This window comes from Siniperca chuatsi, linkage group LG21 (genome assembly GCF_020085105.1).
Source record: "Siniperca chuatsi isolate FFG_IHB_CAS linkage group LG21, ASM2008510v1, whole genome shotgun sequence".
NCBI classification, from domain to species: Eukaryota; Metazoa; Chordata; class Actinopteri; order Centrarchiformes; family Sinipercidae; genus Siniperca; species Siniperca chuatsi.
The window spans coordinates 24,876,588-24,900,099 of record NC_058062.1 but is presented as its reverse complement, the minus strand read 5'-3'; the positions used below and the strand labels follow the sequence as shown (position 1 = coordinate 24,900,099).

Here is a 23,512-nt window from a genome sequence, read left to right as displayed (position 1 = left end):
GGCAACCTCGAAGAGGTAAAAAAGAAAACAGCAACTGCCAAATACCTGCAACGAGTAAGGCAAGTCCTAAGAAGCCAGCTCAATGGCAAGAACAAGGCCCAGGCAATAAACAGCTACGCCGTGCCAGTGATCAGATACCCTGCGAATAATAAGGTGGCCAAAGGAAGAGATACAGACCACAGACGTTAAGACGCGAAAGCTCCTCACCATGCATGGAGGGTACCATCCCAAATCCAGCACCCTGAGACTGTACGCCCGCCGTAAGGAAGGCGGCCGTGGACTAGTGAGTGTGAGAGCCACTATCCAGGATGAAACATCCAAGATCCACAAGTACATCAAAGATAAGGCCCCAACAGATGACGTGCTCAGTGAATGTCTCAGGCAATGGGGAACAGAGGAAGAGGTGCTGGAGGAGGGACCATCATGGGAGGACAAAGCCCTACATGGGATGTACCACCGGAACATAACTGAAGTGGCTGATATCAAGAAATCCTACCAATGACTAGAGCGGGCTGGACTGAAGGACAGCACGGAGGCACTCATCATGGCTGCACAGGAGCAGGCCCTGAGCACCAGAGCAATAGAGGCCCAGATCTACCACACCAGACAAGACCAAAGGTGTAGGCTGTGCAAAGGGGCCCCTGAGACAATCCAGCACATAACTGCAGGGTGTAAGATGCTGGCAGGGAAAGCATACATGGAGTGCCATAACCAAGTAGGTCATCGGAGCACTCGGGGCAGTGACCCCCAAACTGGAGGAGTGGCTACAGCAGATCCCTGGAAGACCACCAGACATCTCGGTCCAGAAAAGTGCAGTACTAGGAACAGCAAAGATACTGCACAGAACCCTCAAGCTCCCTGGCCTCTGGTAGAGGACCCGAGCTCGAAGGATGAGACCACCTGCGGAGGGTGAAGGACAAAGTTTATTTATATATATATATATATATATATATACATGGCATGCCCCCAGACCCCCCTAGAGGATTTGCATCTTTGTCACCTTTTTCACCCCTGATGAGTTTGCGGCACTGGTTTCTATTTTACTGCATACTAGTTATAGTCTTTGTGTGTGTGTGTTTGAGACTAAGTTAACAGCTCTGACTTCATTCGACACAGTGATATCACATTTTCACAACCGTTAAGCAGATGTGATGTCAAATGTTAAGGATCACTTACATTAAACATATGGAAACCAATAGCTGGCTGTTTTTATTATATGTACTTTATATGTTGCAGTGCTTCTTTTTAATCCGAGCTGCTCGGTCATGAAAAACGTAATTCCTCCTGTGCTGTGGTAAAGTTTTCACAGTTCATCATGGCCGTCCACCCTCATGCCTCCGTAGTCTGTGATGGTGCTGGCCTTGATGTAGTCCATCTTGTCAAGCAGCTCAGACAGTGTCAGACGGCCATCCTGACAAGCAGAGAACAGGGAGGGATAGAAATATGGAAATAAATACAGTTTGTACATATGGTTTTTATTCTACATGTCATTAAAGGGTGACAAAAGCCCCTAGAGGCCAGAGGGACAAAAACTACTTTATGATTATTTCACTGCAGCCAAATAACTAAAGATGAAAAGTCTGAGGAACACTTGACAGTCAAGTACGAAGTTCCTAACAACTGTTTTTGTGTTATGTCTGTGAGTGATTTGTTCTGCCAATTGAATTGAGCTCCAAAATGTACAGTTTTGGAGGTCATCACTAGACTCATTACTCAGCACATATATATTTGCACAGCTATTTGCAATGCACAACTCATGTATACTGGTATTTCTACCTCCGGAGCTGCAGAGTCTGGATCTGTGATTGTGGGCCACCTGCTGCCCCCGTGTACCTGCTTGACATCTGCTGCTACAATTATTATTATTAGTCTTATTAATATCATCATTATTATTATTATTTTTATTAATACTATTACTTTACATCTCTATGTGGAACTTGCATTGTGCTAATTTATGCTCTCTCTCTCAATTCATTTGGGCTTTATCGGCAGTGAAACAGATGTTAACGTTGCCAAAGGAAGTGTGAAATAAAAACATAAACAGAAAAATGTGCTGTTAAAATATATACAGATAAGTAAGATAGCTTAATAATAATAATAAATTGTAGACTTGCAGTTAAAATACAAACACAAAAGGTGAAAACTACATAAACACTGCAACATTTATTTTTATTTTATTTTTATGAATGTGTGTGTGTGTGTCCTCAGGTTGTTGCATGTTGATATATACTGATCAGCAGGATCGGCCCTGTCTCCTTCTCAGAGTATTTTTAATGTTGAGCTCATTGAGCTTTTTGAAATTTGAGATTATAGAGTTGAACTTGTTAAAGTAAATGTTCCTTATTTCATTGAATGTTGTACATTGTAGGAGGAAGTGCATCTCTGTCAATCACTGACCACATATTCTGTTTTCTTTTGGTTGCCATGCTTTTTTGTGTCTTCCTTTTTCAATTGCCAGTTTGTGGTCACTGAGCCTGCACTTGGTCAGGATCTGTCTCTGCTTTCTATCTCTGACAGCAGAGAGATTTTGCCAGTGCATCATCTCTTTTTAGGGCCAGAAACATTCTGATCTACTTTGGCTTTTAGTTTCTTCTTTCCAATGTTCCAGATAGGTTTCTTTACATTGCATTATAATTTGGTTTCCTCTGATTGGTGTTTGGAAAGCAGTGCTGTTGTGAGACTGGTGACACTGAGAGTGTGTCTGAGGGGGGGCAGTTAGTCTTAGCATCAGCTGACATAGGGGACTCTTTTCTGGGCTCAGCGCAGGGGGTCTCAGGGGCTGGATTTACTTGTGGTTCCTAGAGTCTCCAAAAGTAGAATGGGAGCCAGAGCCTTCAGTTATCAAGCTCCTCTCCTGTGGAATCAGATCCCAGTTTGGGTTCGGGGGGCAGACACCATCTCCACATTTAAGAGTAGGCTAAAGACTTTCCTCTTTGATAAAGCTTATAGTTAGGGTTGGCTTGGGTGAGTCCTGAACCATCCCTTAGTTATGCTGCTATAGGCCTGGACTGCCGGGAGACTTCCCATGATGCAGTTCTTTCCTCTCTCCTTCTCTCCCTCTCCATCTGTATGCATTTGTATTCCCATTAATGCATGTTACTAACTCTACATCTTCTCTATCCCATGGTTTTGTGCTTTTCGTTTCTCTCCTCTCTCCTTCTGTCGCTTTCAGCAGGTATTTCTGCCTCTGGAGCTGCAGAGTCTGGATCTGTGATTGTGGGCCACCTGCTGACCCCATGTTCCTGCTTGACAACTGCTAATACAGTTGTTATTGGCTCTGTTACTGACATTATTCTTCCTATAGCAGTCATTCATATTATTATTAATTTATTAATATTAATGTCACCACTACAATTACATTACTACTATTTTAAAAATTCTAGGTGGTATTTGCATTGTGCCCTCCTCTGAAGGCATTGAATATGTGGTCTAAGAATTGTAATGTATATAATGCATATTGCATTTGATTGTCATTTCCATAATTTCTTATATTGGTTTATTTAATCACTCCTACCCCTTTAGCCTTTTTTTTGTACATGTAACGTGAGTTTTCCTTGTGGGGATCTGAAGTCTTATCTATCACTAAAGGGGAGGGAGGGTCCTTGGCTCAGAAAGCAGCAACAGAGAACAGTTCAACTGCATTCTGCTGAGTGTTTTCTTTCCATTGGTAAAGCTACAGCTTTTATAAACTATTCTGTTTAAACAATACTGACACATATGCTTTACACTGTAATCTGTTCCTGTTATTTGACAGTAAATACTGCTGTATTTGCAGAATAGTCAAATACAGCACCATAAACCTGTCTAAGAAATGACCACAAAGTTCAATTAGCAGTGTGACAGCCCCAATACGTCATCATTTACAAAGGTAGTGTTACAGCATGGTTAAACGGGACTGCATCATATATGCGTTCCGGTTATTGTGTCTGGAGTCAAGCGTCTGAATCTACGGCGCAATCCATCATTTCCCTTTGTAACCAGTCAATGAAAAACATTTTTGAATACCTTGTTTACTTTGATCTTGCTCTTGTTTCAATAAGTAACAGTAGCTCCAGACAATCTGGTGTATTAGCAGCCTACAATGCAGCTGAGTAACCAGAAGTATAATGACATAATTTAGTTTCCAGGAGCCACACAGGGTTCTATAAATAAACCAACCCAAATAAATCACATGAATGACATTAGAATATTTACCATGAATGTTCTGCGTGGCCACAAATCCTCACAGGACAGTAATGGGACTTCCAGTCCATGTTGACTTTAAAGGTGAGCTTGACCGTTCATTTTGCCATCAACAGTTGACATAACAGTCTCATGTCAAGGTCCACTTATTTGTTCCAGAAAGTTTGGAAATGGAACATCTGCAGTTATATGACAGACAGCTGAGCAAACTGGTTGATTGTGATGACAGTGATAATGACAATGATCTATTTCTGCTAGTGTTAATGTTTCTGAAAGAACTAACAAAGGAAGTGGGTTTTATTCTCAAACTGATTATAGCAGAAATTGTCCTAAAATCACTTCAAAACTAAAAGAAAATCCACATGATATGACAATTATATTGATTCATATATGCATGTATGACAGTCACATACAGTATATTCATAGTTGTCCAATGGTTTATACCTTCACCAAAATATTACCAAGAAATCTGGTTTACAGGGTGTGCTCAGGTAATGATAGGTTGTGACTTCTCAGAGAATTCATGGGATGCCTGTATTACTGTATTTCTTCGTGAATAGTGGGGGATAACAAATGTACGCTGTAAATACATCATATTCAAATTTTTACAATGATAAAGTATATTTTGCTGCTAATACTTTACTTGTACTTTTCAGTAGTATTGCTACACTGTGGTATTACTACTTTTACTAAAGTAAAAGGTCTGAGTACTTCTTCCACCACTGAAATGGTAAATGGACTGTACTTGTTTAGCGCCTTTCTAGTCTTCCGACCACTGAAAGCGCTTCAATTCGTGCTCCATATTTGGGAGTATGCTCCAATAAAGCAGTCGAGCCTGGTTTAGACATCGTATCAGGGCCTGAAAAAGCCTTCAGGTGGGGCCTGCTTTATTAGGTTAATCCAGCCATAATAGGAGAGACCCTTTGTTATTTTTAAGATGATATTAGAGCCAGTGTTTCCCCTCAGATTACTGTCCAGAGGGCTGTTTGATAAAGGAGGCTCTGAAAAGCTCATTGAGCTTTACAAACTGAGCCATGATTCAGGTCCATGTAGCCAACTCAGCAGCACATATTAAACACTGTGGCCAAGTGCTTGCTCATGGTGGGATCTGTGGGGTCTCTGTAAATAGTATTATAAAGAGTTCGGTCTAGACCTGCTCTATAGGAAAAGTGCAGAGAGATAACTTCTGTTATGAACTGGCACTATATAAATAAATAAATTGAAACATATAATAGGAAAAATCAAATATTAAAGTGAAAACTGAGAGAGCATGTCTGGCAACATGTTGCAGACCAGATGAGCTACACAAGTAAATCATTTTTAAATATCCTTCAGATTGGTTGTTTGCACATATTTTCAATTGAGGATTTTTGTGTTTCATTTCTTTAATTTTATTTAAAGTGACAGCAAATGGTGAAAACGTTACTAGAATTTTGAAGGAAGTACTCAAGTAGCCTAAAGTAAGTCTCTGTGGATCATTTAGAAGTACATAATATGATGGCAATACTGTGCGGATAGATGATTCGGGTGTGAGCTCCACATTCTCACTAAGAAATACCTGCAGCTCATGTCCAAAGCTGAGAAATGTGCCAGATGATTGGGGAGCTGTGTTTCAGTCTGGCTGGTCTTGAATTTTTTATTTATCATCATTTTACATATTTATTTACTTCCTTTCCTGAATTTTTATTTTGTTCTGTCTGGTGACTTCAAATGTGTGTGTTTAATTTGAATTTATATTCACGTTGGAGCCTAACCTATGCTGGGGACTAAAGGTTAGGATACCTCTGCTGTACAGATTTGGACTCTTCTTTTTTATCTCTCACTTGCCAGTCCCACAACAAGTGCAATACTAAATCCCTGGAGTACGAGTTTCCATGGTAAGGGTCATGCTTACTTAAACCTGCTTTGGGAAACTTTGTGAATTTCATGAAAATAATCCTGAGTTACTAAAGTAACTAAATAATAATTATGAAACATTGTAATAACTTTATCAAACTCTAATTTTAGGAAGCTTGAACACCAAGGACGTGGCTGTGTATTTCCCTATGTAGCACACGTATGATGTTATACAAATGGTAAATGGACTGTACTTGTGTAGCGCCTCTCTAGTCTTCACACACTACATATCACAAACTAAATGTGATGTCTTATTGTAGGCAGGAAATAATCCGAAATCTGCCAGAAACCAGCACGAGTTCAGCTCCTGTTCAAGTAGAGAGCTACACCGTTGTATTGATAATATTTATCAGAAGTACAATCATATACAGTAATGTCGTGCAAAACAAAGACTTGTAGAAAAACAAGACTTTATTTAATTGTCAAACCCCCAAAAGTCAGTAACACAGCCCTTCAGTCACTCCTCCAGTTGGGCATTTCATACCCTCTGACAGCAAAGCCCAAATGCTCACATGCCTTCTGACGTATGTAACCACGTCTCTCAGGTAAAGACGCTGTTGTCAGGTTTTATTATTTAAGAACGTGCTGAGAGCACTCTCCTCTTCGGCTCATAGGAAAACAGCCAGTTTCAGCTGGATGCCAGTGCATGGTGGACGCGATCCACAGTTTTGTTAGTTCGTAATCACTGGACAACAGCAATATGTTATCACTGAGGATATGCGTCTCAGTTATAAAAAAAAAATCGAATCAAATGGATATGTAAATAAAACAGAGAGAAGTGTGTGTGTGTGTGTGTAGGATCACCAGTATCATCTGTATTCACATACACAGTATGTGACGAGTGCATGCTGAATTTGAATGGATTAGTATGTGTGTGTGGATATGCATGTGCAGGGTCCAGGATTATACTCGATTACAGTGTAACCCAGAGTCGGAACCTTACTTTACTGAGTCCCACCCCCACCCCCACCCCACAAACACTGTAACAGAATTCTCCATAGTAGTGAAATATGAACCCAAATGAGCATCTGACAGCTCATCAAAGTTCATCATGTCTCTTTGTTAAATCTTCCCCGTAATTGGTCGCCTGGCTGCCCACAAACATGTTCCAGTTGTCCAGAATCTCCTTCTTGGTTATTTTGGCGTCCTGTTGTTTGATCACCAGATTCCATCCAACATTGGTTTATGATTGAAAGAAAGAGGAGGAGGAGGGGATGGGGTGATGAAAAACAGAAGTAAGAGAAAGCAAGACACAGAGAGAAGCTTGTTAATAATTAACCAACAATTACCCCAATTATTTCCACCAACAGCACAGAAAAGCGGTGTTCTACATTTCTTATTGTAAACAAATCCCATGAAAAGACCAAGTCAACAACGTGTCGGTCCGTCTCAGTACTGTGTGACTCCGCTACTCTGTCTCTCCGCTGCGAGCCCATTGGTTCCTGCTGAAGACGGAAATCTTTAAAACACAGATATATCGTTTCCTGTTTAAAAAGCCTCAGTCCTTTCCTCAAACAGCTGCTCGCTGTGGTTTTTATCAGACCAACAGCAGGAAACAGAGCATCTGTTGGGGACTATTTCCAGCGGCGGATGAATCCACATGTGGTGCTGTAGTGAGTGTTTGGGGCAGCAGGACGGTGTGTGTGGGGCTGAGGCAGAATAAACTCCAGTGTGTGCGGCTCACTGATGGGTTTTAACAGTTTGTGGACAACAGTGGAGCTCTGCGGCTCAGAGGAGGAAGGTCCATCAGGCTGTTAGCAGATACGTTCACTGCTGGTTTGAGTCTCACACCCCTGTGTGCCGACAAGTAGTGAAATATAGCCATAACCAGCCTTATCCTGTAACTTTATATACTTAAATTAATTCACTACCTTCCAGGAAGCCGGCCTCTTCCATTCATCTCTTTCGCTATGAAACTCATATTTTTCGTGTCGTCATTGTCACTTTCCCCATGACATTGCTCATAAATTAAATATATTTTTCAGCTGCCAACTGTTTTAGATGTTGGAGAATCTTTGAACGCACCATCAAGGAGAGTTTTCACAATACTCCCTGCTTAAAGCTGTGTATTGGCACCAATATACTGGCAGTTACAGTACTCTGCTATGGTCTGTAATGTCTGCCAGGGGGGCAGTGACAGACCACCTGAACACTGTGGGATCTGGTTTTGGGAAATGCTCAGTATGGAAGTGTGGTTCAGTTTCTACGGTGTGTCAAAGGCACCACAGCTATGGCAGTGGGTTTGAGCAGCGGCAGGTCTACCTTGTCGGTGTCTGTCTCATGGATCAAGTGTTTGGCTTCATTGTCAGCATGGTCAACCTCTCCTGGCAGAATCCAGTGGGCCACCTCCCCAGCATCCAGGTAGCCATCCTGTACAACACACAACTGCATTACTGACATCTGAGAAATGATGTGAAAGCAGAAGAATGGCGAAGCTGGAAAGCTAAGCAAGAACCAACTGAAAGTGAAATGTGTCATTGCTCACAGGAAAGAAAACAGCTAAATGCTGCATAAACATTCACACGTTTATTGCTCACTCTGCCGCTGACCTGTGGAGGCTGCAGACAGACATGTTGCTGCTCACACATGCACACATCCTCATTTCTTTTCTGTATAATAAACAGGTGGATAAAACCTCCAAGTCTGATCCACAGTACGACAGCAGAAAAGAAAAGCGGGTACGCAGACAACACTGGAGGCTGCTGCTGGAGGCGTGTCTGAGCTGAACTGATGGAGAATGAAGTTTTAGTTTGTTTCAGAGCTCTAGCTCTTTCTTACTCCAGTTCTGACAGAGGAGAAATGAAAGAAGCTGAAAGAAGCCTTCCAGCTGCATTACAGGAAATGTAGGAGCTTTAGCCGTACTAGGGACCAAAAAAGTGAAAGTTAGGATATCTTGGCTTCTGCTGCAAAGATTTTGATGTTTCATACATGAATCTGTCTCTCACAAGCGCCCCAAATTGAGCAATACTAAATTGCTGGAGTGCAACAGTTAATGTTGTGAACACAACACTGACATATCATCACCTTTTAAGTTGATATGGTGAACTTGTTGCTCTGTAACATCCAGCAGTTACAGAGCAACAGAGTCATTCATTAAGGGAGAGGGAAACATCTGGCTCTTTAGCTGCTAAATGCTCCACTATGTCCACCAGCTGTCACTCTGACCTGGGACTGAAACCACATCACGCTGATGTGCTGAGACAGTAACCAAAAATGATTAAGTAGAATAAGTGAGCAGCTTTTACCTTGTTGGCATCTCTGAACTCTGAGAAATGTTTCCTCTCTGTCTGGACCCAGTCAGGCTCCCTCTCCCCGTTCTCTGGTGTGTACATGTCACCTGTGGATCAGCAGCAGGACTCACATTTAGGACAGATGGCCTCCAGGGTAGGAGTGGAGGGGGCAGTTGGTAGCAGAAGGCACGCGAGTCACCTACCAATGTACTCGTCTAAGTTGATCTTGCCATCGCCGTTCTTATCGATGTCTTCCACAGTTTCCTAAAGGAGAAAAAGATTGAGTTCTTATAGTGGTCCATTCCTGCTGCTAAACGGTTTCTGAACATTACGAGCTCTTTGTGAGGAGGAGGGGGCGACCCAAAGTAACCTGACTGCACTATTTCACGGTTATATAAACAGCATCATAGCTGTCAGGCTAGAAGCATTATGGGCAAACAAGGCTGTGTATCTTAACCCCTAAAAATACAATATTCTGTAACTTTCCCCGTCACCATATGTGCTGTGTGTGCCTGGTTTGATTTTAACCCAAAAGAAGAGCCGAGGTACGGAGCCTCCCCGGGGGTCATAGGGTAGAAATAATATGGATGTGGAAATCCATGCAAACTGATTAATAGTTGCTGCCAACGTGTATTTATGCTTGTTAAACATGAAACATTTTTGTGTATTTTGTCTGACGATGTTGTGGTTTTATCTGCAGCTCAGCAGCTTGGTTACGACTGCTGGTCAACATAAGCTGCGATCTGATTTCATATTTGTTCCATTATCTGACAACAGAAACAGAAAAATGCGTGAGCAACCAGATCATGAGTTCGGCTGCATTAAAACACAGTATAGATGCAGGGTTTGCAAATCTGTGCGCACGACTTAACCAATCCGTTCCCTCGGTGTATTAATCAGTTTGCATAGATTTCCAAATGAATATTTTTTTTCTACCATTTTGACCCGCGGGAGGCTCAGTAGCAAGATGTAAACCAGACCGAGCGAACATCAGATTGCTTCAGTTTTTCCGAGTCCTAACCTGCTCTGTGCGTCAGCGAGCAGGCTAGCGACGTGCCGCTGGTTTGGAAAAGCGCTCACCCTGGTTCTATTTTTGCGAAGTTTTGCACACTTGCTCCACCTCCAACCTGATTTCGTTGGTCAAAATCGACGCTGATGTCCTTGACGTTTCCGTTTCCCCTCCAGTCAGCAGTCAACATGGACGACGAGAGACCACGGATAAGACCTGGATCATTGCAATGTAAAGTCTATGGGCGGAGCGGGAAGCCGTGGGCGGGGCCAGCGGAACAAACACTACTGCACATAGTCAGTGGGCAACATTCCCCGGAAGTACACCTGGAAGCTAGAAAACTTTTATGGTGTATGCGTTCCCCCCCCCCCCCTCCCCAAATACTCATCATCAAAGTAGATTCTACCTGCACTACCACGTCTTTCATGTAATCAAACTCCTCAGGGTGAAGGAAGGCAGTGAACTCCTCACGTGTGGCAATACCGTCACCGTCTCGGTCAGCTGTCTTGAAGCGCCTTTCATCCCGGGTGAGCATGGACTTATAGGTGGCCTTGTCTTCAACGTCAGCAAACTCCTCATCTGAAAAGAAAGCTTCAATTTTCAGCACTACGGGCATTCTGTATTTCTGGGTGGTTATGTCATCTGTCGAAACAAATGCACGTCTATTCATAAAAGGGTCTTTAAGTCCGAAAAATGGAAATTTAAACATCCATGAAAGTCCATGACAACGGAGCAAACTCCATCTGCTGAGATAGCATGAGGTAACTTCTGTTATGAATTGGCACTATATAAATAAAATTGAAAATAAATTGAATTGAATGCAGAGTTACTTGTGGTTCCTAGAGTCTCCAAAAGTAAACTGGGAGCCAGAGCCTTCAGTTATCAAGCTCCTCTCCTGTGGAACCAGGTCCCAGTTTGGGTTCGGGAGGCAGACACCATCTCCACATTTAAGAGCAGGCTTCAGACTTTCCTCTGTGATGAAGCTTATAGTTAGGACTGGCTCAGGTGAGTCCTGAACCATCTCTTAGTTCTGCTGCTGCTGTGGGCCACCCTGCTCGACAGCTGCTACTAACTAATACTGTCATTATTCTTCCTATAGCGGTCATTCCTGTTATTATTATTAATTTATTAATGTTACCACTACAATTACATTTTTACTATTTTAATAATTCGAGTGGTGGTATTTGCATTGTACTTTGGATATTCTGCATTTCAGAACACTAGCTGAGTGGAGCTGGGCTCATGCTGCCTGTTCAATGATGAGCGGAGCTTTAGAAATGTGGCCTGATAGGAGATGCTTGTGTTTCCTTGGGCAGTTCTTAGATGGAGACCTCCAAGCTGCTTCATTTGTTGTGATGGCTGACACGATGGCAGCACCACCATCAGTTTCCAGGTCACAAAGAAGGAGGTGGACAAGATCAGGAGGTGGGAAAGGAAGAAATAAAGAAGTGGTAAAAACGGAAAAAAGGGAGAAGAAAAAGTTAGACGTGTTAGAATGGAGGGAAATCTTTCACACACAGAATTACCCAGATAGTAGCCGTAGGTGGTGTTTTTGTACTCCTCCCAGCCTATCTTGCCGTCTTGGTTCTTGTCGTAGTCCTTCCAGTGTTTGTTCACATTCTCCTCGATGTACCTCCTCTGCCGGTGTTTGATCCAATGGTGCAGCTCTGCATGACTGACGTAGCCGTCCTTGTCAGTGTCAATGCGGTCCACAATCTTCCTGTGGAGAGAGATGGGTCAGGGTTATGGATAAGGTTGACGAAAATCATCTGCTCCCTCCATGCTTTTGGAAACAGAACCCCAAATTCTGACATACACGCACCCCGATAGCAATAATGTCTGCAGTACAAAAACACCCCAAAAAACAAAGACCTGCTGAACAAATAAAGACACAAGTACAAACCATTTGCGATTTGAAAGAGTATGCGGAGGGTCGGTGAAACCTACGCTAATTTGTCTTTGCTCTCCTCGGGGGTCAGCTGGTCAAAGGTCTTGGCCTCCTCCTTGCCCAGGAAGGCCTCGTGGTCGTACTGGAAGCCGTGAGCATCGTCGTGGGCGTGGTCGCTCAGGTCAGCGTGGTGATGGATGCGCTTCTCCTGAGCAGGTACAGCAAAGGCAACTGCAGCCAGGACGCAGAGGGATGCTAGTGACTTCAGCAGCATCATAACTGACTGGTGGGGGCTGGGGTGGAGACAGACTGTCAGAAATTAAGAAACAAAGAAAGCATAAAACATTATGACAGAAAATACTGCAGAGTTACTGTAGGATTCATAGCTCAGTTTTTCATTTCCCAAGCCGATTGAAGTGCTTGGAATAAAAGACTACAGTGCCTCGCCGAGGTCTGGGTCTCCAACTGAGGGACCGAGCGCGGGGCAGAGACGCGTCTCCTCTCTGCCGCCATGCTAACCATTCAGAGCAGCTTCTTCCTGAGGCTGCAGTTCAGGAGGCCACACCGGGACGGCAGGTGCCCTTATTGAGGGTTCTGTAAAGCTTGTGCGGGACTGGCCGACTCACTCTGAATCCGCCGAGTCCAGTGAGGAGATGAAATGTCTGTGCATGAGTTTAAATAAGTTTGGCATTTTCATTGACACAGACAGCAGTCAGAACTGTACCAAAATATTTGAAACGGTCTACAGCTTCAACACGTTCAAGTACAGCAGGCCCTGCTATGAAGTCCTGCTCTTTGATCTCCGGTATTTTTCACCTATCCATATATGAGACCATGTCATCAGCATACTTAAACTAAAATCCTGCTCTTTAATCGGACACCGCCTGGAGGAGCACCTGGACTTCCAGTGGGACAGCCAGACGCCATTAACCCCAGCATTACTGTAAGACTTGTGCCATCGTAGAGTTAAAAGCTGAGCTAAAATCCACAAACATTTTCTCTCATTAACATTAAAATTGATAACAATTCATAAAATCCCATCAGTAGTAAGTGATAAGAATGAGCACGCAGTGCCCTGCATCATTAAGCACTCATTCAGAGTTTTTCATCAGCTTCCAGCTATCTGCGCTGTGTAACAGCGGAGCCACAAAAGCGTCAAACAGACTGTAAGCCGGAGTTCTTCTACAATCACTTTTTAGAGGCAAGAACAAAATGAACTCACCAGCTTCTTGGCAGCTTCTTGGCAGCTTCTCGCGACACCTCCCTTTGTAGTTAGTGAACAGCAGCTCGGTCCACGCTGGCACTCTGCACCTTTAAATATCAATGTCAGGGAGGCGGGCCGTGTTGTTGAGCTACCCAATCACCTTCGCCCTAAAGGCGATTCTAACCAATAAAAAGTAGGACACAGTAGTCAAATATTTTATGATCAATTCTTATTGGCTGTTAAGCGCCACGTTGTGCTATGGTCACATTACTCTTCTGACGGACGAATTCAAGCGTTTCCTGTTTCTGTGCGATGTCCGGCACGTTCAGGAGCAGAGAGGAGTAAAACAGTTCATAAACACATTAAATCGACTTGTGTAGAAGCCTGTAGGTCTACTGTACATAAAAGAGACATATTATTTTGAATGGGTTCTGTCTGCTAACATTTTAAAGGGTGGAACATAGCGGTCACCCGCAGAAGCTGCTTACATTCATGTTGCTGGGCTGTGCGCGTGAAGAGCGCGTGAAGAGCGCGGTCTGCACTGTCAGACACAGTGGGACGATCTGGACGCTTTCTTCAGCTCTGCTCTTGAATGGATGCATGTGTTTGTGGAGCAGGATGTCTTTATTTCAGGATGGAAGTCATTTTCTATATGTAACAACATTTGGAACATAGTAACAGTAATGCACCTTTCCGTAGTTCTTTTTCACTGCTTAGAAGTGACAGTACCCCAGCCAGTGATGCCACACTGCTTTGATGCATTGCACCTTTATTTCTTTTCTTTTTTCTTTTTTCCTTTGTTCTATTTGATTTATTTTCATTTGCAGTGATGCAAAAGCGATAACTCACATTTCTGACATTTGAACGTCAGTAGTGAGATATGTATGTGCTCTAAAGGCCGTCCCATCACGGGTCAGGTCGGGGGGGGGGGGGGCTGTTTAAATGATCACTGGCTTAGCAGAGACAGAAAGGTTTCAGGTCAGTTTTTGGATTTTCAAAAGCAGGATTTAAAACATGTGCACTGAAATAAGACAGTCACTCATCCAGAGACTGAATATAAAGAAATCTACAGGTTCATATATTTAAACAGTAAGACGTTAAATGTACCAGTTATTGTTTAAAATAATAAATAACTTAATTCAAAGGCTTTTTAAGGCTTTTTAAGCATTACGGTTTGTAAATGGTAAAACACATCACTTCACTTCATTTGAAGTAATAGCGACTGTATACTGACTGTGTACTTTGTCCATGCCGACTGTTTTTCATTGTGTGGAAATGCACTGGTGGCATTTTAATGCACACACAATAAAGTCCATAATAATAAATGATTATTTACTTGGCTTTAAATGGAGGTTTTCTTTCAATGAAATTCCTGTTCTCCCTGTAATCAACACAGACATGAATTAGTTACAAAGTTCTTCCCAGGAAACGTCCTACCTAAACATCCAGAATCCTCTAGGTCAGGTACTTGACAAATACGCTTAGATTACTAAAGTGGATTAGTGACACTGTCATTGAAAACTCTGGAAATACTTTGTAAGTGGAACTTGAGTGAAGATGATTCATTCATTTCCGTCAAACTTCTGCTCCCAAGGCCAGAAATGAGTTTTCCCGCTCAAGAAATAAGAACTCTACTAAGTTACTCCAAACTGCATTTATTTATCACAGTACATGGACAGAATGTTTTAGAGACAACAGTTAGAGCCATCTTACATCAATAATCATCTATCATGGATCACAAGTGCAGATAGTTAATGTCGAAAACATTTAAAGAAGGTCATCATGGATCCTCTATGTAATACTGACCGACAACATGGAGGCAGGCAGTGCTGCTTCATCACCATCGTATTGCTCCGCCTCCACACCGAGCGACCCACCCGCCCTACTTCAGATGGAGGTGTGGGACTAAGTGTCATTCGTACGAGACAAACTGACTCTGTGAGCTATGTGGAAGAAAAAATTTACATTAGGGTTACTGGATATCATTTCTGCAACATGAATGGAAAAAGACGGAAATGTATTCATATATATGTTTATATTAGATTGTAGTAAGTTAATAATCCGAAAGAAATGACTGTGGTAACACGTTTTATGACCCGCTACACATCCCTGACACTTGCCTAAAAGCTCCATGGAACATTCGCAGACTCTGATGAAGGGCTCAAACTCAGCTTGAGCAGATTTACAAAATAAAAATTCCACAAGTATTTATTAAAGTTGTGCTGTAAAGTTGTTTAAGACTTTATGTGCTATACATCTTTGTATTACCCACGATCTAGTGTGTTTATAGACCACCCTGCTCCACAGACCTGTGCTTAAAGTTCAAGTTCAGCAACTTAGCTACAGTTTGGTAACGAGCTAGCCGTTTGGTCCGTCCCATCCACTGATGGTTCCCACAGAAAATCTCAGGGAGGAGGAGAAGTTAGCCTTTTTCGAGTGTGGAATGGGCTCATTGTTGCCCCTTGTGGGGAAAAACAGCCACTACAACTGCAGTTGTTTTCCGCCCTTTGGCCTCAGGGGGCAGTAATGAGCCCATTACGGCTCGGCGCACCACAATGAAACGCCACACTCGAGTTCTGCTTTATCGGAAGTGCTTTCAAAGTGTAGTCTGAAGTGAAGTGTTGTCAGTGGATGAGACAGTTCCAAACAGGGCTAGTAATGCGCCCGAGTGGCTACCTGTTAACAACTACTGACCATAACTGAAGATTCTCAGTCATCCAGGTCATGCTATATGAATTTGGGATTTGGAGCACAGTTCCTTAATGTTTGTGCTTTTGCTTATGTATGTGTTTTGTCCTTAGGGGCCACTGTAGTTGTCTATATGACAAATGTCTCCGAAGCAACTTGATGCAAACTGAAAATGACCAGTTTCACTCAATGCTTAATCCACCGACACTGTCTCTCAGTTCTGTCACAAATGAGAAGTGTTAAATATGAAATCAAAGTGAGACGTGAAAATGAAAAGTTAATCAGTTTTCAGAAATAAAAATTGCAACTGATATGAAGCTCTTGTGCAAAAATAAAGTGAATGTGTTCAGAATTTCAATTCAATTAAAGTTACCAAAAAAAGAAAAGAAAAATTTTAGCACATTTAAGTGGCATGCAGGCACTAAATAATCTATGACATTTTCGTGGTCCATTTAAGATTCACACGTTTCTGGGCTACAACATTTCAAGCTGAAAAGTCATTCCTATTAAGAGCAATACAACAGTCAGAATCATAACAAGGACATTTCTAATGGACAGCATTAAATGACATGCAGGCTGGCAGCTTAGCTTCATTGTGTGTTCCTACAGAGTCATCACTGACAAACATACAGGCCAACTATAATCACTTCAGTGACTGTGAGTCAGAAAGAAGCTGGACGCAAGACTTTGTTCTGAGCCATTAAATGAGGTTAATTCAAAGTTGGGATCTTCAACATCTGATTTACATTTATCTAACCTGTACCAGACCGCTGACCCAGGCAGTAAAGGGTGTGAAACAGAAGGTGCTAATTTGCTGACATGACGAACAGTCTGTCATGACTTCATCCTGCTAGTCAAGTCAGCCTACATATGAATCCAGACGAGAAAGATTCTGGAGTTTGATAGATTTACTTTACAGAAACATGAAGTGTGAAATTCTCAGTTACTGCGACGGTACCCACCGGTGCCTGTTCTTCTGAATGGGTGCATCTTAATGGCAGCAAAAGTGAGAGGCTATCATCATTATTATTATTTCTGGCTAAGGAGATGAAGACTGGTCAGTCTTCACTGTTATAAACCCAACTGGCCCTGGATCTTGAAACAGGGGTTATAAGGGCGTTCTGTATGAGTTATTGTGTGGATTGTGCTTATGATGACATGTACTGTCTGGACTTTCCCTCCCTCCAATCTGGATGAACTCTGGCTCATGTAGTGTCAGTCAGGTTCCTTCAGGGTCAGGATTTATTTGTGCTGGGCCAACACGTCATTCAAGATGTTGAGGAGGATGTGAACATGGTACTCCTTGAAAACCAGCGCTGGACGGAAACGAATCGATCGATCCCCACACCCTCCCAGGAGGACACCTGTCAATGACAAACTGTTACTATATATCCACACACTTCAGTCCACCTTCACGTGACTGTCAGTGATTAAAACACCTAGTTTTATTTCGGTTCATTTTACACACTGCCAGTCAGACATTTTCAGACAATGTAATGATGTAAAATGTCCAATTTATTCAGTTATTAACAGTGAGATTAGCTGTATCCAGGTCCCACCAGTGCTGTTTTTGTGTATTATATATATATATATATATATACACACACACACACACCTGCTGCGACTGTCAATGTTTATGATAGCGGTGCCTCTATGGACCTTTGCTCCATTGTACTGCCAGTGCATCCCTACAGCAGGGCCAAACCAAGAGCGCCCACACCCCAAGCCACGCAAAATGAGAGCGTGCCACAATGGATGAATAGCGGCCCCCCAAATAAGAAAAAAAAAAGAATGAATGGGGATGTACGTCATACCTTTGTCTCTGGCCTTCAGCAGGATGCTGTTGCGTGTTGCATCATCACAGATATCAATGGCACAGAAGGTTCCCTGTCCTCGAGCGCGGCTCAGTATGCCGGGGTGCTGAGCCTGGGGACAAGGCGCACGTGGTTCATGTTCACACACATTTAGCTCATATTCATGCCAAGCATGATCAAAGTAAACTACAATAAGCCTGTTTATGATTGAGAACATAAAAATTCAATACTGTCAAACGTCAACTCTGATCACTGATTTACAACTTTGCCCAAAATGGTGTAATACACCCAGACTTATTTAAGGGATAGTGAGCGCAGTATAGTGTGGCAAAATCTCTGAGGATTAGTCGTCCAGTACCTTACCAATATTCTTATCCGTTCTTTTGTATTGCTGTGCAAGAAAAAATATAAATTCAGAACAGGATTAAAAAGTATTTTTAATATAACAAAATATTATAGAGCAGCAGCAGCAAAGTTGCGATATAAACTCAATATTATCTCCCTGAAAACAAATGAGAATTTCTAATTAAAATAAATAATATTCTTGACTTTAAAACACTGACTAAAGTTTAAAAAGAATACATAACATAGAATCAGTCACTATCACTCATCCTGTCCTCTGCTGCTGATGCGGATCCTCTGCCTGACAGGTACCGCTGGCAGAGGGAGGAGGGGCTAGTTTTTGAGTGGGGGCTGCAGTCTGTAAGAATTTGCCGAATATTAAGATATTTTGCTAATTATACTAAACAGGCTACATACCGACAGCTTTCGTTTTAGCTTGCTCATAACAATTAGCTGTAACAAGCACACTGTGGCTGTGTAGGACATACCAGCAGGGGGTGGAAACTGTGGGCACAGCAGTTGAAAGCTGTTGGAAGTTTATGTTTTGTTGAACAGGTGTTTTGATAAATTACTCAGGTTTTTTTGCACTCACAGTAACAAGTATTGTTGTCATTAACTCAAGTAAAATGTGTCTAGTGTTACACTTCTGTCCACTGTGGCCTCTCTGCTGTGTGTGGGGACTTAAATCTGTTTACACAGTCACATTGTTGGGACTCACTTTCCTTTTGGGGACAAAACGCAAGACTGGGTTTAAGGTTAGGCAAGTAGTGGTTATGGTTAGGTAAGTCTCCAGGAAATGAAGGTAAGTCAATGTAAGGTCCTCTGAAGCGATGGGATGTGTGTGTGTGTGTGTGTGTGTGTGTGTGTGTGTGTGTGTGTGTGTGTGTGTGTGTGTGTGTGAGAGAGAGAGAGTGAGTGAGAACAGAGGAAAGAAAGACAGAAAGGCAAGGCTACATTCGCAACCATAAATCACACCAAAACCAGATATTCTGATCAGCTAATCACACTCCCTGGTTTCTTCAAGTATCCATAAAACCTTAAAGATACTCAATACTCAACCTCCAAACTAGGGCTAAAGAATTCACGATAACGATATTATCGCGATATCTACAGAAAATCTGAAAAAAAAAAAAAAATCAAATAATAATGCTATCATTCAAATTTAACTTTGTTTATTGTGTGTTTTGTCTTTAACGCCACCTACTATGACAAAACGAGAACAGAAAGAAAAGGAAATAATTTAAGAGGTGCTGGATTATTTACACGATATTATCATATATCACGGTTATCGTCAATACCGGTATATTGCGACACCCCTACTCCAAACACAGTACTTCATGGGTTTATGTAACTGATGCCGGCATCAGAAAGCCAGTAGTTCTTTAGGCATGCAAAGCTGAAAGCCTGGCATAATAAAAATCAGCCTAGAGCATACATCATTATGTTATTCAGGCTTAGCTGAAGTGGGTCACTTAAATTTTCTAAAAGAAATGAAAAAACAAAAATGAATTAATAAAAATTCCCACAAGTTTCAACAAAATAAAACAAACCGCACCTTTACATATGCACAACACAGAAACACACTACCTGTAGCTCATAAAGGCCGTTTAGCAAGGCTTTCCCAGAGCGGGTCACCTCCTCCAGAAGGTTTTCTCTGCGAATCACATTGAGAACCTCAGCCAGGAACAAGTTCTTTGATGGGTCACCCATCCATGTGTTAAAGATACGGTATGGCTGAAAAAAAGACAAAGCAGATGCACAAGCCAACACACCTGTAAGTAAAAGTGACAATGATATTATAAACATCTAAAAGTGACAGGTACGCAACACTCATACATGGCAACACATCTGAATAAAGAAACAGTCAGAAAGAGTTTTCAGTGGGTTTTTTTTAGCAGTGACCAAACTTCAAGTGTTGGACGGACAGTCCTTTGGACTTCATCTAGAGCAGAATACTACTGGCCTTTCTGCCATAATGATGTTGGTGATCCTCCTCCTCCTGACTTTAAACCATTAGATCATCACTTTGTAATAAAAGAAACTACAGTAGACTGGATATCTGTGGTTATGAGGAGGTTGTAACTACATCAACTCATGCGCATTCATGTTCCCCAGATGATGAGCCCTTTAGATTTTATGAGCAACGCGTCTCCTCTTCCTCCCGCTGTACAAACATCAAGCCAAAATATCCCGGATACGGGAGCTGCCATCTTGCACTGGTGACCTCATTTGGAGCCAGAGTCTGTGCAGTAGTGATCGGAGTTGGAGCCACGGTATCGAGGACCCGCCCGTACACCTGGCCGACTCAATCGGGAGTAGAGCCCAGCTGTCAATCATGACGTGAAACCCCCTTTTTATAGCATCAAATAACTAATTAAAACCAAACTTATCAGAAAAATTGAACTTGAACAAACATCAGCGTGATAAGAACTATCTAAACTGACAGAAACCATCTTCAGAAACCAACCGGCTTAGCTGCTGCGCTGTTGAAGCCGTGGTGGAAGACACCGCAGGACTAGTCGGTTGAAGGTAAATCACATATGGCCCACATGCTGCTTGTTAAATGCAATAAACAGCTAACTGCTGTCATGCTATTGCTACCCTAGCCAAAAGCTAACATTAGCTACATGCTAACGCCAACCACTAATGGTGTATGTTAAGGCAAGGGCTAAATCGATCGTACAAAATTATATCTTGTTAATGTCGTCGCAGTGAGATTACGTTTATTTTTTTCAGATGAAACGGCAGGCACACTGAACTGCAGGCTGCAGACCGGCGTGTTTCCTCGTATCTCCTGCTGAAGCACACAAACGCTGTATTTTGCACATTTATATTTTTGCAGATTAATAAATAGTTGTGGAACCAAATGTGTGTATAGTGGCTGTTCTTGTATCTGAAGACAAGTATATACTACTGTATATGTAAAAAGACACGTTATGCTTGTGTTAGGGTTAGTTAATATTTACAGCGCTCTGAGGAAGCAGTGGCTCTCAGTTTCACCATTATACACCAGTAATCTCACTATTTAAAACAGGTGAGAGTGCACAGGTTAAAATAAGCAACAGTCCTCATGCTGAACTGCAGGTGATGTGTTTAATAAGTTAAAACAAGGCTTTAGACTTTTTGTCTTGTTCAAATCTGAAACACAACATATAAAACTTCACTAATATCACCAATATGTGGTCTGTGGTCATTGCAGAAAAAAAGTTTAAAAATGACAAACCTTATCAGCTTGTAATTCATCTTTGTGGTAGAAGCCACCAGTCAGAAGCTTCTTGCTGAAGGAGACAATGTCAGCAGGGTCATCCATGCCCCAGTGCTCATGGGCCCAAAACTTTCCTGTGGTCCCTCCACCTGTCTGTACTTCATCCACGTGGAAACCACAGCCATGCTGGGGACATAAAAGGTTAACAGACTGAGACATGGGAAAGTGACCAAGGTAGACGGATTGTGAATGCAAGAAAGAGGAAATGAAGGAAAGTTGAGCAGGACTAAGTCTTCATAGGGAGGACTCAAGGCCAGACCACACCCGTGATATCATGTCAATTACATATTATGTGATATGTAGTGTGTGAAGTGCTTTGAGTGGTTGGAAGACTAGAAAGGCGTAGTCCATTTATCAAACAAACAAAATCTACAAAATCAGCACTGGTAAACAGTAGTCACAGCCGTGCGGCTGCATGCCCAGACAGATATAAAAGATATACAGCTGCTTTACTGCTCCAACAACAATAATTAAAATATTAAAACACATCAAAACCTTTACAGTTAATTCAGATTCAAACCACAACATCCCTGAATAAACTACAAATCATACAATTGGCTTCGACAACAATGTTCACTGCTCAGACCAACTCGTTTTCAGCCAAGCCTCAGACTCTCTCTGTCAAAATAATCCACTTGATTCAAACCCGTCTGGTTTCAAGAGCAGTCATTGCGGTCATTCCACTGAACCTGCACTGCTGTTGCCCAGTCATCAGTTCTCATCTTGTTGGACGTCAGCAGCACTTTGACACGGTGAACCACCAAATCCTCCTGTCCACACTATTTGAACTTGGCATCTCAGGTACAGCACTACTCTGGTTTGAGTCCTCCATCACAGGAAGATCGTTGTCCAAGTGTGAATTCCTTGCAACTGGAGTACCGCAAGGATCAGTGCTTGGTCCCCGTCTCTTCTCAATATACTCCACCTCCCTTGGTCCAATCATCCACTCACATGGGTTTTCTTACCATTACTATGCTGATGATACCCAGCTCTATCTGTCCTTCCCACCAGACGGCCCGACTCTCAGCGCGACTCTCAGCCTGCCTCAGTGATATCTCAAAATAGATCTCAAAAATCCCTTCAACTTAATCTCTCAAGACTGAACTCCTGGTGATTGCAGCCAGTCCTTCTGTTCAGCACAACATTAATATCCAGCTCAGCTCCGCCTCGCTCTCTCCAACAAAGTCTGAAAGAAATCTGGCCATTGTGAATGATGACCAACTAACTTTCCCTGAGCATGTTGCATCTGTTGCTCGGCCATATTGCTTCTCACTATATGTGTCATGTGTACGTCTCATTCAAATTTCCTGACTATCCTGCAGCCTTGGAATCCATGTTGGGTCTAGTGAAGTAAAATAAATTCAAAGCCACAAAAAGCTCAACCATCATTAGTACTTATAATATACTGTATAATATAAGGGAATATACACTTTGTGGTAAAGATTTGCACTTACAGAGCTCAACAATCTCACTCTGTCACAAGATCACATTGTTGTATGATATAATGCAGTCCAATCCCTAAATATTATTACTCTATTGTAAGATGTTGTTATTTTGCCAAAGGACATCTATCATAAGCTATTACTGGGAATACTTGATGCATTTCATGTTAACATAGTGCTGTCTGAGGCTAGTAAACCAGTATACCTTCCAAATAGGTGTAACTCAGAATGAGCACAACAAGCTAAGGCCTTTTAAAGGATCTGTTGCCATAGTGATTACTGTTACCTTGCGTGCAATGTTGCGGAGGCTTCTGAAGAAGTCTGGGGAGGCGTGGTTATCTCCGCCTTCAGCCTGGATTGGTTCAATTACAATCCCTGCCACAGGCTTCCCCTTCTGCCTCCACTTCACGATCAGATCCTCCACCTGGAGACGCACACAAGAGTCCCAACAAGCACACACACACACACACCATTGTATTCTTATTTTCTCAGAGTTGTCATTTTTATCTCATAATATTATAATATAAATTTAACACTCAAATATCATACACA

At 42.3% G+C, this 23,512-nt stretch overlaps 2 protein-coding genes across 4 annotated transcripts in view; both read right to left on the bottom strand.

Annotated features, from left to right (window-relative positions):
- Window positions 1-1,184: 1,184 nt before the first annotated feature.
- On the bottom strand, window positions 1,185-13,585 carry rcn3 (reticulocalbin 3, EF-hand calcium binding domain). Of its 3 annotated transcripts, none has more exons than XM_044182749.1 (8): window positions 13,428-13,585; window positions 12,265-12,514; window positions 11,844-12,037; window positions 10,724-10,896; window positions 9,512-9,572; window positions 9,324-9,415; window positions 8,341-8,448; window positions 1,185-1,411 (listed from the first exon to the last, which is right to left on the bottom strand). In XM_044182749.1, exons 2-8 carry the CDS (start codon window positions 12,480-12,482, stop codon window positions 1,304-1,306), a joined length of 954 nt encoding a protein of 317 aa, XP_044038684.1. In that variant the 5' UTR covers window positions 12,483-12,514; window positions 13,428-13,585; the 3' UTR covers window positions 1,185-1,303. The 3 variants fall into 3 exon arrangements, with proteins under 3 accessions (XP_044038684.1, XP_044038683.1, XP_044038685.1); XM_044182748.1 differs by lacking the exon at window positions 1,185-1,411 and adding an exon at window positions 6,472-7,225 and having other exon boundaries at window positions 13,428-13,584; XM_044182750.1 differs by lacking the exon at window positions 1,185-1,411 and adding an exon at window positions 6,472-7,225 and having other exon boundaries at window positions 12,265-12,498; window positions 13,428-13,567.
- Window positions 13,586-15,044: 1,459 nt separating this feature from the next.
- Window positions 15,045-23,512, bottom strand: part of abat (4-aminobutyrate aminotransferase) — a 39,222-nt gene continuing 30,754 nt past the window's right edge. Inside the window, exons 12-16 of the mRNA XM_044182747.1 lie at window positions 23,247-23,384; window positions 21,477-21,644; window positions 19,841-19,987; window positions 17,912-18,023; window positions 15,045-17,461 (exon numbers count right to left, since the gene is read on the bottom strand). Of these exons, the coding sequence (XP_044038682.1) occupies window positions 17,340-17,461; window positions 17,912-18,023; window positions 19,841-19,987; window positions 21,477-21,644; window positions 23,247-23,384 (687 nt within the window). The 3' untranslated portion in view covers window positions 15,045-17,339. The remainder of the gene's footprint in view (window positions 17,462-17,911; window positions 18,024-19,840; window positions 19,988-21,476; window positions 21,645-23,246; window positions 23,385-23,512) is intronic.

Coding starts and splice junctions, on each gene's coding strand:
- rcn3 (XM_044182749.1), bottom strand. CDS start 12,482: ATGATGCTGCTGAAGTCACTAGCATCCCTCTGCGTCCTGGCTGCAGTT. Junction 12,038..12,264: donor GAGAGCAAAGACAAATTAGC/GTAGGTTTCACC, acceptor CTCTCTCCACAG/GAAGATTGTGGACCGCATTG. Junction 10,897..11,843: donor CACCTACGGCTACTATCTGG/GTAATTCTGTGT, acceptor CTTTCTTTTCAG/ATGAGGAGTTTGCTGACGTT.